The 15,120-nt window shown below is 31.5% G+C and overlaps 1 protein-coding gene across 3 annotated transcripts in view; it reads right to left on the bottom strand.

Moving 5' to 3' along the window:
* Window positions 1–447: 447 nt before the first annotated feature.
* Window positions 448–15,120, bottom strand: part of LOC114325674 (fatty acid synthase) — a 239,338-nt gene continuing 224,665 nt past the window's right edge. For all 3 annotated transcript variants that reach the window (XM_050646364.1, XM_050646363.1, XM_050646365.1), the window contains 3 exons: window positions 11,752–12,061; window positions 2,990–3,250; window positions 448–843 (listed from right to left, as the gene is read on the bottom strand). In XM_050646364.1, coding sequence (XP_050502321.1) covers window positions 487–843; window positions 2,990–3,250; window positions 11,752–12,061 — 928 coding nt within the window. In that variant the 3' untranslated portion in view covers window positions 448–486. The remainder of the gene's footprint in view (window positions 844–2,989; window positions 3,251–11,751; window positions 12,062–15,120) is intronic.

The following is a 15,120-nucleotide window of genomic DNA, read 5'->3' as shown; positions in this document are numbered from 1 at the left end:
AGACAACGCTTTTCCTCTTTTTTTCATTGGAATGAAAGTTGTCTCTCAGACTCAATGCATACTACTCCTTTAGAGATGTGTATGTTGCAAGTCACATTCAAGTCTGTAGCAGTTAACGTTTTGCTACTCTTGTCAAAACGTTGTAAAATACCGTACCACGTGTTTAGTAGAATAGCCATTCTCTTATTTGAAAAATTGTTTACTGATTTCAGTTCAATTAGTAAAATTTTTTTACCAAAAAAGTTTTTTTTTTACAAAACGCTGCGGCCCCCTTTTGCTTGCGGCCCTAGGCCGCGGCCTAGTCGGCCTAGTGGTAAATCCGGCACTGAGTCTGGAGACTGCTTTCGAGACCATTTTGTCCCAAATGGACACTTAGTTTAAAGCTCGTATCTTATAGGGCATGTTTCTTGGTTGTGAATATATTTCCTAAAAAAATATGAAAACAAATTTAACAAAAAGTTTTTAATTAACTCTTCTGTACATTATTTAACTTTTATTGAAAATTGAATTAACGACGTCTCCTATCTCTTCGGTTTCTAATACAGAAACGTGATTTCCCTTGGCATGTATTATGTTCACTTCATTTACAGCAATGTTTGACACTCCGCGGTCAATTTCGATATTCTGGACAATTGACTCTTCTGGCACGATTAGCGTTATTTTTGATTTAAGTTTTGTAAACGACTGTACATAGTGCATAGCTAGTTGTGTTTTATTGAACATTCCGTTGGCTAGGTACCTTTTGATAGCTATCGATTCTTCGGAAAAATTATTATTTTCTTTCAAAAGTCCTAAACTAAAATCAAGTCTTTCATTCCACGTACTGCATTTCATTATGTGTTCCTAAAACAGATATATACTATAGTGATGAATGGGTTGCATGTGTGAGTCTATTTCAAATGGGATGAAGGAATAAAATGTCGAGCTACCCACAATATGTTTTATTCAGTCAAAAAGAACTACCGGACTGGTTTCAACACTACAATTTACTGTCCATCTTAGGTCTTCGGTTGTGACGATAATACAGGGTGTTTGGTAAAGAATGGGCCATAGCTCAACCTTAGATTCCTGACGTTAAAATAGGTCGATTTAAGCTAACTTACCTTAGTATAAAAGTTGATAATATCAACCGAATACCAACCGATAATGTCAAGCCGAAATACTGTGTCAAATACTGTGTACTATGTCAAACTTAAACTTTTTTTTTTATTTATTTTTGAATATTTCCCGACAGGCATGGGACAACAACACGAAATTTGGTAAGTGGTGCTGGTATTATACAATCTATTAAATTATGTTAAACAAACGTTTCTGGCTACTACCAGAGGCGTACGACGGGGGAACGTGAAAGGTTGACCGTTCCCAAATTCTACGCCACTGGAGAAATTGCTATTTTAGTGCAATTTTTTGATTCTCCAATTCTCTATGTAAAAAACATACTCTCTATTCGTAACGATAAAGCCATTAGTTATCGAGATATTTGACGCTAAAAACGAAGGAGTATAATATATTAATCAAAATAAGTGTGCCTTTTCATTTTAACTTCAAATATCTCGAAAACTAATGACTTTATCGTTACAAATGAAGACTATATTATTTGCATAGAAAATATTGAAGAATCTAAAAATTATGCTAAAATAGCAGTTTCATCAGTGGCGTAGAATTTGGGAAGGGTCAACCATTCACTTTCCCCTGTAGTACGCCTCTAGTACTAACCACAAACGATTATTTAATATAATTTACTACGGTGTACAGTACCTACACGGTCTGCCAAGTACCATAAGGATATGTCAAATAGTTTTATAGTACCGGATACACATAATTCTTAAAGTTTTAAATAAAGAATAAATTATTTAAAAAAAAGAATACTTTAAAATAATTTGACATATCCGTGTGATACTTGGCAGAATGTGTAGGCACTGTACGTACATCCTACTAAATTATGTTAAATAATAGTTTCTGGCTAGTACCAGAGGCGTACGACAGGGGAAAGTGAATGGTTGACCCTTCCCAAATTCCACGCCACTGATGAAACTGCTATTTTAGCATTATATTTAGATTTTCCAATACTTTCTATGCAACTAATATACTCTTCATTCGTAACGATAAAGCCATTAGTTTTCGAGATATTTGAAGGTAAAAATGAAAAGGCACACTTATTTTGATTAATGTATTATGCTTCTTCGTTTTTAGCTTCAAATATCTCGAAAACTAATGGCTTTATCGTTACGAATGAAATACGAATGAAATAGTTCTTGTATGTTTTTTACATAGAAAGTATTGGAGAATAGAAAAATTGCACTAAAATAGCAATTTCTCCAGTGGCGTAGAATTTGGGAAGGGTCAACCATTCACGTTCCCCCGCCGTACGCCCCTGGTAGTAGCCAGAAACGTTTGTTTAACATAATTTGGTAGATTGTACAATACCAGCACCACTTACCAAATTTCGTGTTGTTGTCCCATGCCTGTCAGAAAATATTCAAAAATAAATAAAATAAAAGTTTAACTTTGACATCCTGTATTTCGGTTATTATCAACTTTTGTACTAAGGTAAGTTAGCTTAAATCGACCTATTTTAAGCTCAGGAATCTAAGGTTCAGCTATGGCCCATTCTTTACCAAACACCCTGTATAATTATATCGTCTAAAATACGCCAATGTATTAAGCAAATCGTGTTTTTATATTGTCTCTAACAGTATAAAAGACGGAACGAAAAACCATTTGATTATTCTCGGTGTGTTGAATGCAGAATAATCAACTAGGCATAATAATAGGTGAGTTAAGTATATCCCGACCATATTAAGAGCTTCAATTAAATGTCTATGGTTAGAATACATAAAAAATGTTTACCCACATTAGAGGTATAATCGTTTATCAAATTAATATCTAATCAAATTAATATCTAGTTAAACTATCACTTGAGATCAAAGTAAATCAGCATGTTATGTTGATATGTATAAGAGATCATGGTTAACTAAATAATTTTTACCTGGTGTTTTAAAATAACATCGCTGGGTACATAAGACCCTATCAAATACAGGACAAGATTTGTTTGAAATTCGCTGTCTGAAAGCAAAGTAAAATTCTGTACTAAGTTCTTTATAAAACTCGGGCCACCATCTATTATTACTACTTCTCCTACGTATCCTTTGTTTTCTAGTAAATGTACCACCTCCAGGGCTATTGCGGAACCAAAAGAATATGCTAGTATTTTAAACTTTTGATTTTTCTTTATGGAATTTTCTACTTTCTGAAATAAAAACACTGTTTAAGTTAATTCATATTATACTCTGGGCTAATTAGCAAAATACAAATAAAAAGATTTACCAGCAATTTTATTCCTCGAATCGAATCTTATAATTGTATATATTATTAACAATATAGGTATGCAAAGTCCGCAGATAGTGTGCCACTTTTTTTGTAAACAAAATGGTGCCCGAAAATCGTGTTTTCTTCAATTTTTGCTATATATATATATATATATATATATATAACTCCAAAGATCTTAACTTTACACCAAAAACACTCAAATAAAAATTCACCGCAATTAAATTCTGCATAGACAGGTGTTTTTTCCGATTTACTTTTTTCCGACGAAAATTTTTTCCGCAAAATGCGGGTTTTTCCAACAAAATCTTTAATTTTCAACTAAAATTTTAGATAAGTAATTGTCTATCAATAATTAAATAACTGGGTAATATAAAAGCCCTTTTCATATAGATTATAATTATAGAAGCTGATAAAAATTGAATGAACAGTTTAGCAAGAATTAAATTGTTGATTAAAAATTTACGGTCGCTATAATAACCACAATAATTATGATACATAAGAATAACTATGATTTTTGTATAAAAAGACACTGTACCTATCTAATGTACTTTACAGAATTGAAATTGGACTATTTAAGCGGCCTCAGGAATATTTTAAATTTATAAACAATTTTTTGGCTTATAAACAAATATAATATCTCGGGAAATATTAAATTAAGTTAAATTATGAAAACGCTATTGGAAAAAAGTGGCAGGACGCTTCTTTTAAAAGAAAAACGTTTAATTGTGATGAGTTACCACCAATCAAATTTGACCGACATTTACGGCAAATATATAAACAATAGGATCATAATTTTCAAACCGTCACCTTTTTAATTTTGTCCTCTTTCTTCACACCAATTTTCGTATCTTTAAAATACTCATAACATATATTATTATAATAATAACTATCGATAATACGAGTGAAAATTGCCAAACATAACAAAATTCCAATCAAAAATTAGGTTGGAGAAAATGTAATCTAAAAGTTCAAAATCGGTATACGTTAAAAAAATGCATTTACTCGGCTTCCCATAGAGAAATTTTCTTCATTCTTTTTTTGTTCCCAAGTAACTAGAGTAGAGCCATGTAACTAACGCATTATTATAAATGTCAAACTTGCTTTTATTTTGTTATAATAGATTTTGATTTATGATAGATTTATTTATAAGAAAAGAAAACTGCATATTTTTTCCAGTTGTAGACTTTTTTTAGATAAACTTACTACAAGTGTACCTTTTAACGTTAAAAACACAAATATTCTCATTTGAAAGCTGTATAATTATTTGAATTAAAAAGTTTTGTTATAATAAATAAATTAATTTATTATGACAAAACAAATAGTCCTGTCGCCAAGGGGGTACAACGGCCTTCTTAGTTCAGATGGACCTACCCAAGCTTTTCTTATGTATTTTGGCCCGTAGAACACGAATTTTTTGGGTAACAGTTGATCCGGATGTCAATAAGATTGTTATAAACAAAGAACTTGAGGAATTACATAACAGCGATTTCTCGCAAAACAAAACATTTTTTTGTATTGTTTGGGTCATTCTAACCAAAAAATATTCCTATAAGTTTTTTCGTAGGATGCATAGTTTTCGAGATAAACGCGGTTGAACTTTCAAAAAATCGAAAAATTGCAATTTTTGAACTCGAATAACCTTTGAATAAGAAATAAAACAGCAATTCTGCTTACCGCCTTTAAAAGTTTGAGACAAATTATATCTGTTTTGAATATTTGCATTGCTAAAAATTTATTTTTTGATCGTTAAAAAAAGCTATAAACACATAGTGTTTCACGTGCCTAATACATGCGTTTTAATGCATGCTACTTAGAAATAGCCTCGCTTGTACTTTTACCTCTTCTACCTACTCGTTCGATTCTAAATGAGAAATCATTAAAAACATCACTCCAGCACTAGGTGTTTATAGATTTTTTTAATAATATAATAATAAATTTTTAGCAATACAAATAATTAAAACCGATATAATTTGACTTGAACTTTCAAATAATGCGGTAAGCAGAATTGCTATTTTATTTTTTAAACAAAATTTATTCGGGTTCAAAAATTGCAATTTTTCGATTTTTTGAAAGTTCAACCGCGTTTATCTCGAAAACTATGCATCCTACGAAAAAATTTGTAGGAACATTTTTTGGTTAGAATGGCCCAAAAGATACAAAAAAATGTTTTGTTTTGCGAGAAATCGCTGTTATGTGATTCCTCAACTTCTTGGTTTATAACAATCTTATCGACATCCGGATCAACTGTTACCCAAAAACTTCGTGTTATACAGGTCAAAATACATAAAAAAACTTGGGTAAGTCCATCTGAATACAGGAGGCCGTTGTACCCCCCCCTGGCGACAGGACTAAAAAGCAACTTTCACATTTAATAATGCATTAATGAGATGGGTCTACTCGAGTTACTTGGGAACAAAAAAAGAAAGAAGAAAATTGCTCCATGGGAAGCCGTAAAAATGCATTTTTTTAACGTAGGTATACCGATTTTGAACTTTGAGATTACATTTTCTCCAACCTAATTTTTAATTTGAATTTTGCTATTTTTATTGGGCAAAAATTGAAAAAAACACGATTTTCGGGCGCCATTTTGTTTATAAAAAAAGTAGCACACTATCTGCGGATTTTGCATACCTATATTATTAATATATTATAATAATCATAAGCTTCGCTTCCAGCAATAAAATTGCTGGTAAATAACTTTTCCCAAAAATGCCCTATTCTCCGATAATCTGCCCAGACTATTATAAATATATATTTAGAAGATTCTTCTAGATTTAAGTTCATTTAATAATATATAACGAATTCATAATGTATTTAAATGACAAAACTTTAATTTCACAATAGATTTCTTCCTCCTCGTTTGACAATCGATAAAAATTATAAAAAACTTTGAAAATCTCCCGATAGAAGATTAAAAAACCGCTAAACGCGGTAAAAATGAGTGGCGCATACAATATTCTCTGATATGAATATTACGTGGCGAAAAAATGTATTTTCATTTTGATGGAAGATAAAATTATAGTTTTATTTAGAAATACGATTCCATAATATTTGCCAAATTTAAAGTAAAACGCGCCACAAAAGAGTTTCTTTGATAAAGTTTGAGATTTCAGGTTATTTTGTGGCGCGTTTTACTTCAAAGGGTACCCCCCGTTAAGATAGGCAAAATGCCCTCACTCTTAGAATTCAATATTTTTAATTTTTTTACGTTCTGTGAAATTAAAAAATGAGGTAACGCGGATTTTTAGCTCGCTACCCCCTGACCCCTCCCCCCACAGAAAAAAACGTAGATTTTTAGATTTAATTTTTTTTGGTTGGGTTGCAATTTATTTAAAAATTTCACAAAATTCACACGTATAGCTGAGGCTTTTATAAAACATCTCCATTTTTTATGAACCCTTAGGTCAAGTGTACATAACCTAAAATTTTTTTTTAACTTTTTTAAAACCTATAATTTTTTTTTAGGGGCTGCAGGTCCAATTTTTTTTGGATTTTGTGTACTTTATCAAAAGCTATCTCTCAATTTTTTTCAGATTTTTCCGTCAGGTGCGTTATCTTGAAAAATCCGGATAACTATTTTTTTAGGGGGTTTTTAAGTAATTTTCTCCATTTTCTATACTGCAACATAGATTAACTCAAGGCTTTGTCAATAGATTATGTATAATTTAAAATAAATGAGTATTTAAAGATTATCAAAAATTGGGAAAAACACCTTTAAACCCCCCAAAATCCATGTTTTTTAAAGTTATCTAAGGGTTTTTGCGGGCTTAATGATATTTTTTTAGATCGATACAGCCTGAATATTTTTTTTCATTTTTTTACGTTATATGTGATTAAAAAATAAGACTAATCGCATTTTTAACTCAACACCCCCTCCCCCTGGCCCCCACAAAAACGTCAATTTTTCTATTTTTTTTTTGTTTAATGTTGCAATTTATTTAAAATTTTTATGAGGCTTCTACAAAACATATGTATCTATTTTTTATAGACCCGTGTAGGTCGAGTGTACAATACATATAACCTCAAAATTCCTTTTTTATTTTTTTAAAACGTATTTTTGACTTCCAATCGATATTTTTTTAAAACGTCCAATGAATATTGTACATCTCTCTCTCTCTCTCTCGCGTACGTCCGCTTCAATACATGCTTAGCGCTCATTTTTAATTACTAAAATAATAGTTAGTAATAAAATAATTACAAAAATTCTTTAGGCTGTTGCAGGGGAGGCTTTAAACTTTGAGTTGGTCACTTTATGGCTTTCATAATAATAATTTTTAATCGAGTTATTAGGCCTTGAAAATGGATATTTTCGCGTTTTTCAAATTTGAAATTGCATGTAACTCGACAACAGTCAATTTTATAGAAAAGTCACAAGATACTTTTTTGCTCAGCTTGATCCATAGAATCTAAAACAAATTTGTCCGAAGTGGAAAAATTGATTTTTTGAATTCGTTTAAAAAAATGTTTAAACAATTTTCCGACCGTTGTACTGCCTGGTACCTTGTGGATTTGTTATAAGTACCTGTTTTTGAGTAAGTTTGTGCAAAAAAATTAATCGGAATAATTTACCTAACGGGACAAGCATACAGCGTGGATTATGAGCCAAACGTAGATGGTTTGTTAAATACACAAAACACAAAAAAGGTTATACGTACCTACTAAAAAACAAAAAAAATGAGGTTATAATCTGTACACTCGACCTTCGGGTCTTCGGGTCCATGAAAATAGAGGGTCTAGGACGTTTCATCGCCGCCGTTTCAATGTCGCCAGTTCGATGCCGATGCCGGCCGATTCATCGCCAGTCAATTAATGGCTATCTGATATATTTCCGAATTTTCGACAGTTACAATTATTAGTTATTTTTAGTATTAATTAGGAATTCTAGGAAATGCGAGATATGACGGCGATGAAATGGACTGGCGATGAACCGGCGACATCGAAACGTCCCATTTCGGAAAATAGATGTTGTGTAAAAGCCTCAGCTGTGCGTGTGAATTTTTTGAAATTTATAATTTAATAATTACTAACTATTCTAAATGGGAAATAAGCCACAATTTTACTAAAAAATGATTTTATTAACGTTTCGACGTCCACCACGGACGTCGTTGTCAAAATACAAAATATTAATAAATTAAACAAAAATGTTGCTTGAATCTTCTAATAATTTAATTTAATCTGACTTAATTTATATAGATCGTCCCAAACCATTTTTTCAGTGCGTCACAGATTATCGAATTCTCTCTATCGCATTACAGATGGAAAATAAAATCTTTTTTAGTTAAATTGTGGCTTATTTCCCATTTAGAATAGCTAATTACAAAAATGCCACAAAGAAATAGCTTCCTTCAGAACAACATTTATAGTTTAATTGCAAACTGACTTAAAAAAAAAATAAAATCGAAAAATTGACATTTGGCTGTGGGGAAGGCGGGATAGGGGAAGTGGGCTAAAATTGCGGTGAGTCCTAATTTTTTAAAATCATATAGAACGTAAAAAATAAAAAAAATATTCAGGCTGTATCGACCTCAAAAAATATAATTAGACCAGCAAAAATCCTTACAAAACTTGTAAACAAACATGGTTTTTGGGGGGGTGTAAAAGTGTTTCGCCCAATTTTTAAATATCCTAATATACTCAGTTATTTCAAATTATACATCCTAATCTATTAACAAAACCGTGAGTTGATCTATGTTGCAGTCTATAAAATGGAGAAAATCCCCAAAACCCCCCTAAAAAACAGTTTTCCGGATTTTTCAAGATGGCGCACCTGACGGAAAAATCTGAAAAAAATCAGAGAGATAGCTTTTGAAAAAATACACAAAATGCAAAGAAAATTGGACCTGCAGCCCCCTCCAAAAAAAAGTTATAGGTTTTAAAAAAGTTTAAAAAAATATTTGAGGTTATTTACACTGGACCTAAGGGTCCATAAAAAATGGACATGTTTTGTAAAAGCCTCAGCTACACGTGTGAATTTTTTGAAATTTTTAAATCAATTACAACCCAACTAAAAAAAATTAAATCTAAAAATCTACGTTTTTGGCTGAGGGGGAGGGGTAAGGGGGGTGGCGAGCTAAAAATCCGCGTTATCTCATTTTTTAATAGCACAGAACGTAAAAAAATTAAAAAAATTGAATTCTGAGAGTGAGGGCATTTTGCCTATCTTAACGGGGGGTACCCTTTAGCAAAGGAAAAAATTTCAAAATAAAACTATAATCTTTTTTTCAATTAAAATAAAAATAAAATTTTACGTCACCTTATATTCATATCAGCTCTTTTGTAGCTGGAATATTGTGCGCGTCACTCATTTTTACCGCGTCCCAGCTAACATTGTTCGTATATATGACGTCAAACATACGTCAACATTTTGGGAGAAGTTACGTCAAAAGTTACATCAAATTTTACCTAAAATATGCGTATAAAAGTCACAGCGATGTTACGTAACAGTTTTACGTAATTTCTACGTAACCTTTTTAACGTCACAAAAACGTCACTTTCTAGTTGAATTTTCGGTATAAATAATATATAAGAAGGACTTAAATTTATTGTGTAAATAGAACTACATACATGATGCTAACACATTTATTAAATATTTGAAATATACATTTATTATATATTTGACTTCTTTGTGAAAGGACGAGACAAAATTATTAATAGCTACTTTATATATCTAATATACAGGGTGTCCCGAAAAGATTGGTCATAAATTATATCACCGATTCTGGGGTCAAAAATAGGTTGATTAAACCTCCCTTATCTATATACAATAGTGCACACTAAAAAAGTTACAGCCCTTTGAAGTTACAAAATGAAAATCGATTTTTTTTCATATATCGAAAACTCTCAGAGATTTTTTATTGAAAATGGACATGTGGCATTTTTATGGCAGCAACATCTTAAAAAAAAATTTAAGTAAAATTTGTGCACCCCATAAAAATTTTATGGGGGTTTTGTTCCCTTAAACTCCCCAAACTTTTGTGTACGTTCCAATTAAATTATTATTGTGGCACCATTAGTTAAACACATTGTTTTTTAAACTTTTTTGCCTCCTAGTACTTTTTCCATGAGCCAGTGTTTATCGAGATATTTTGAATATTTGTCGAATCCACCACATATTTGTATATGGTTAAGTACATACGATTATAGAGACTTGTCAATAATCTGAAACTTTATTTATAAGTTACATTTTTAGGTATATTTTGAAAAAGAAGCTACATCTCGATAAAAGGTGACTTATGAAAAAAATACTAAAAGGCAAAAGTTTTAAAGACACTGTGTTTAACTAATGGTACCACAATAATAGTTTAATTGGAACGTACACAAACATTTGGGGGGTTTAAAGGAACAAAACCCCCATAAAATTTTTACGTAAATATATTGAAAAAGAAGCCGCATCTCAATAAAAATTGGCTTATCGAAAAAATACTAAGAGCAAAAAAGTTTTAAAAACGTTGTGTTTAACTAATGGTACCACAATATTGAATTAATTGGAACGTACACAAAAGTTTGGGGGGTTTAAGGGAACAAAATCCCCATAAATTTTTTATGGGGTGGACAAATTTCACTATAATTTTGTTTTAAGATATTACTGCCATAAGAATGATACATGTCCATTTTCAATAAAAAATCTCTAATAGTTTTCGATATATCGAAAAAATCGATTTTGATTTTGTAACTTCAAAGGGCTGTAACTTTTTTTATGGGCACATTTGTACTAAGGTAAGTTAGGTTCAAACGAACTATTTTTGACCCCAGAATGTGTGGTATAATTTATGACCAATCTTTTCGGGACACCCTGTATAAACATACCCTTAAAGTAATCTTCATTCTTAAAGTGTAAACTGCACACTTTCATATAACGACGAGGCTGCTTTCCCATCTTTAGAAGATATTTCCATACATTTCGTTTTTCAACTAAACTGTCATTGAATAGAATTCTATCTTGTTTATCCTTTTAGCGAAAGAATGAAATGATAAATTACTATTACGCTTTATCCAAGAATCACATTGAGGCACACAACAATCATAATTCGATTTTTTTTGCCATAACTCGATAGAAACAAACAGGATTTTAAGCCAATAAGCAGGGAAATGTAAGGTTATGTGTATTAATGTCTATTGGAAAGGTTCGAAATAAATACGCGATGGCGCTGCAATCTTAAACGAGATTGCCACGGTGGCAATGCCACCAAAAAGCCACGTTTTAGGGACGAATAAATTCATACGTATTAAATACCTACCAAAGAGCCACGTTTCAGAAACGAATAAATACATACGTATAATATACGTGTTAAAATTCCGTATCACTAACGTCATTTTTTGATAGATGTTACGTAACAATACAAAAAAACCTAAATTTAACGTTAAGGTAACGTTATCTTACTAGCTGGGGTTTAGCGTTTTTTATTCTTGTGGTCAGCTTACCGGTAATAATGACTCTGCCAATACTTGAACACTTGGGTACTCCACGCTATTCCAATATTGATACGACACAACAGGCATTGTTAATCGAGATGCCAGAGTATTAAAGGTTCTAGCAAACCCATCAATGCCAGGGAAAAGAAGAACTGTGTCGTTCTTTCCATTTTCTTCTGCCTTTGTAGGTAGTGGAACTTCCACTTCTTTGAGGATGTCTTCGATGTCTTCGTTAAAATTGTTAAATAATATTGCATTAAAATTTTCAAATTTATTATATTCTAAGGGCGTGGCACTTGTTTGTTGTATTTCTTTTAATCTGAAAATTAATTATTGTTTTTATTAATGTTATCGTTTTCAAATTCAATTTAACATTAACCATTAAACATTAAACACGAAAGAGATTCAGGCATCAAATGACCAACAATCTTAGCCCAGTCGGGATAGCATTTGACCTTGCATTAGGAGCTGCCCCAAATTTTATTTTTCTAATCCTTAGAGAGGATCAATATTAGTATAAATTTAAAATCTCGACTGAATTCCGCGAAACGAGAACCGTTTTTGCTCAATATCTCCGCCATTTTCAATTTTTTGACAAAAGTGTAGAAACTGAAATTGTTGAAAATACGATTTTCTATAATTTCATATATTATAATTTTTTTCGTGCGGTCAATATTTTCCGAGTTATGAGGGGAAATAGCCTCAGTTGTAGAATAATTATTGAATTATTGAATTATCTCGTTTATTATTAGTTTTACAACAAATATATACCTATACAAAAATGAAGAAAATTAAATTTTGAATAATTTTGATGCCGTACATTTTTTGATATAATCAATATTTAAGGTAGTACGTATGTGGTAAAGTGCGAGCGTAAGACCTGATTGATTTTGTAGCAATTGTTTTTGTTCAATATCTCCGCAATTTTCAACTTTTCGACAAAAAGTGTAAGAACTGAAATTGTTGCAATTACGATTTACTACAATTTTTCGAGAGAACCAGTGGCGGGTCTACAAGGGGGGAAATGGGAAAATTCCCCCCCCCCCCTACATAAAACTTAAAATATCGACAGACAAATTCAACCAATAAAACCCGCAAGTTAATAAAATTAAGTGAACTTAATGTATATAATGTTTTTTATGTCTTTTATATATTTAGTTTGGTTGATGTTTCATTGGAAGTTTCAAAAATTGTATAAAATATAATTCTCTTTATTTTTGTTAATGTACAATTATGTCGTAAAGTTAATAATAAATGAGACAATTCAATAATTATGCTTCCCCTCCGCTTCCATTATTTTCCCCCTTAACTCGGAGAATATTAATCGTATAAAAAAATTGTGTCAAAAAAATTGTACGAAATTGCATTTCCAACAATTTTCTTTCCTACCATTTATGTCGAAAAGTTGAAAATGGCGGAGATATTAAGCAACAACAGTTCTCATTTAAAATCAATATGGCGGCTAATGCAACCGCGGAATTCAGTCGAGATTTTAAATTTACACTACTATTGATCTCTCCTAAAGGATAGAATTATAAAATTTGGGGCAGCTCGGAAACAAAATTCAATTCAATAATTATGCTCCCCCCACCACTTTTTAGTATTTTCCCACGTAACTCGGAAAATATCAACCGCATGAGAAAAATTGTTAAAAAGAAATTGTAGGAAATTATATTTTGAACAATTTTAGTTGAAAATGGCGTAGATATTGAACAAAAACAATTGCTATAAAATCAATCCGGTCTTACGCTCGCGCAATTACCGCATACGTACTACCTTAAATATTAATTTTATCAAAAAAATGAAAGAGACCAAAATTGTGTAGAATTTAGTTCTCTTTATTTTTGTATTGGTACATATTTGTTGTAAAACTTATAATAAACGAGATAATTCAATAATTCAATATTTATGCTCCAACTCTCACTATTTTCCCCTCATAACTCGGAAAATATCGACCGCACTAAAAAAATTATAATAAATGAAATTATAGAAAATTGCATCTTCAACAATTTCAGTTTCTACACTTTTTGTCAAAAAATTCAAACGCAACGGTGGAATTCAGTCGAGATATTAAATTTATACTAATATTGACCCTCCCTAAAGATTAGAAAAATAAAATTTGGGGCAGCTCCTAATGCAAGGTTAGGCCTGTTATTCGTCTAACCCGACTGGACTATCTGTTGAGATCATTATAATGAAAATACCTTCTCCAATGTGATTAAAATTACAATGAAATAATGGCAATAAAAATAAATAACCATTTAAATTTCGTTGCAACACGAAGCCACAGCCGTCTTACATTTCAGTTCGTCAGAGAGCCCAACAAACACCCTTACCGGACGGTTTCAAAACTCGTTAGTTTTTCATCAGAGAATGCATATGTAGCTATCTCTAAACCAAACTGAAATAATCCAGACAACTAGCCTCGATTTGCAACTAACAAAATGGCATGGGTGTTATAGCGACATCTGTTAGATACAAGTCAAAGTTTTCAATTTAATAAAATATAAAATAATAATAAATTAAAAACCTTATTGTGATCATCTTACTGTTCACACCTCCGTGGCTTCAAAAATTGTAAGCCAATCGGATGCTGGAGCAATATATTTTTGCGCTCTGGCCAGATGTGAACTACAAATCATAGAATTCCCTTATCCTCTTTTGCTCCAGCCTCCGATTGGCTTGCATTTTTAAAAGCCACGGAGGTGTAACCAGAAAAATGGGCTCAATACGATTTTCAATTTAATACCATGTATTATTTTATATTTTATTAATAAGCATATGTCGCTATGATACCCAAGCCATTTCGTTAGTTGCAATTCGAGGCTAGTCGTCTGAATTATTTCAGTTTGGTTTAGAGATAGCTACATATGCATTCTCTGATGAAAACTTAATGAGTTTTGAAACCGTTCGGTCAGAGTGCCTGTAGCGCTCTCTAACGAACTGAAATATAAAACGGCTTTGGCTTCTTGTTGCAACGAAATGCAAGTGGTTCTTCATTTTTATTTCTATTATTATTACTCTTATCTGAGTAATAATCCGGTCAACTTAGACATCAAAATAGTTGGCAAATAACAAAAATTGCCGGAGAGCCATTTTGGTGGAGAGCTAGAGTTTACCATAACAAATAAAGTTTTTAAAAGTCCCCATCTATCCCATGTGTGCAACAAAAGTTATTCGAGGTCAAAGGTCAAAATTTGAGATTTTTTGGTTTTTTTTATCAAAGTTTTATCAAAAAAAAAAACATCAAACCAAAGTTGTAGATCTTAACATTCTCTACAAAAATAGTTCTTACAATTTTTTTCCTAAGAGTTACCATTCCTGAGATATCGCGATTTTAAAAGTTACTTTATACATTATATTATGCACGTATAAGCC

Source organism: Diabrotica virgifera, chromosome 3, assembly GCF_917563875.1.
Source record: "Diabrotica virgifera virgifera chromosome 3, PGI_DIABVI_V3a".
NCBI lineage: Eukaryota > Metazoa > Arthropoda > Insecta > Coleoptera > Chrysomelidae > Diabrotica > Diabrotica virgifera.
The sequence above is the reverse complement of the archived record's forward strand: the minus strand, read 5'-3'. Positions and strand labels throughout refer to the sequence as shown.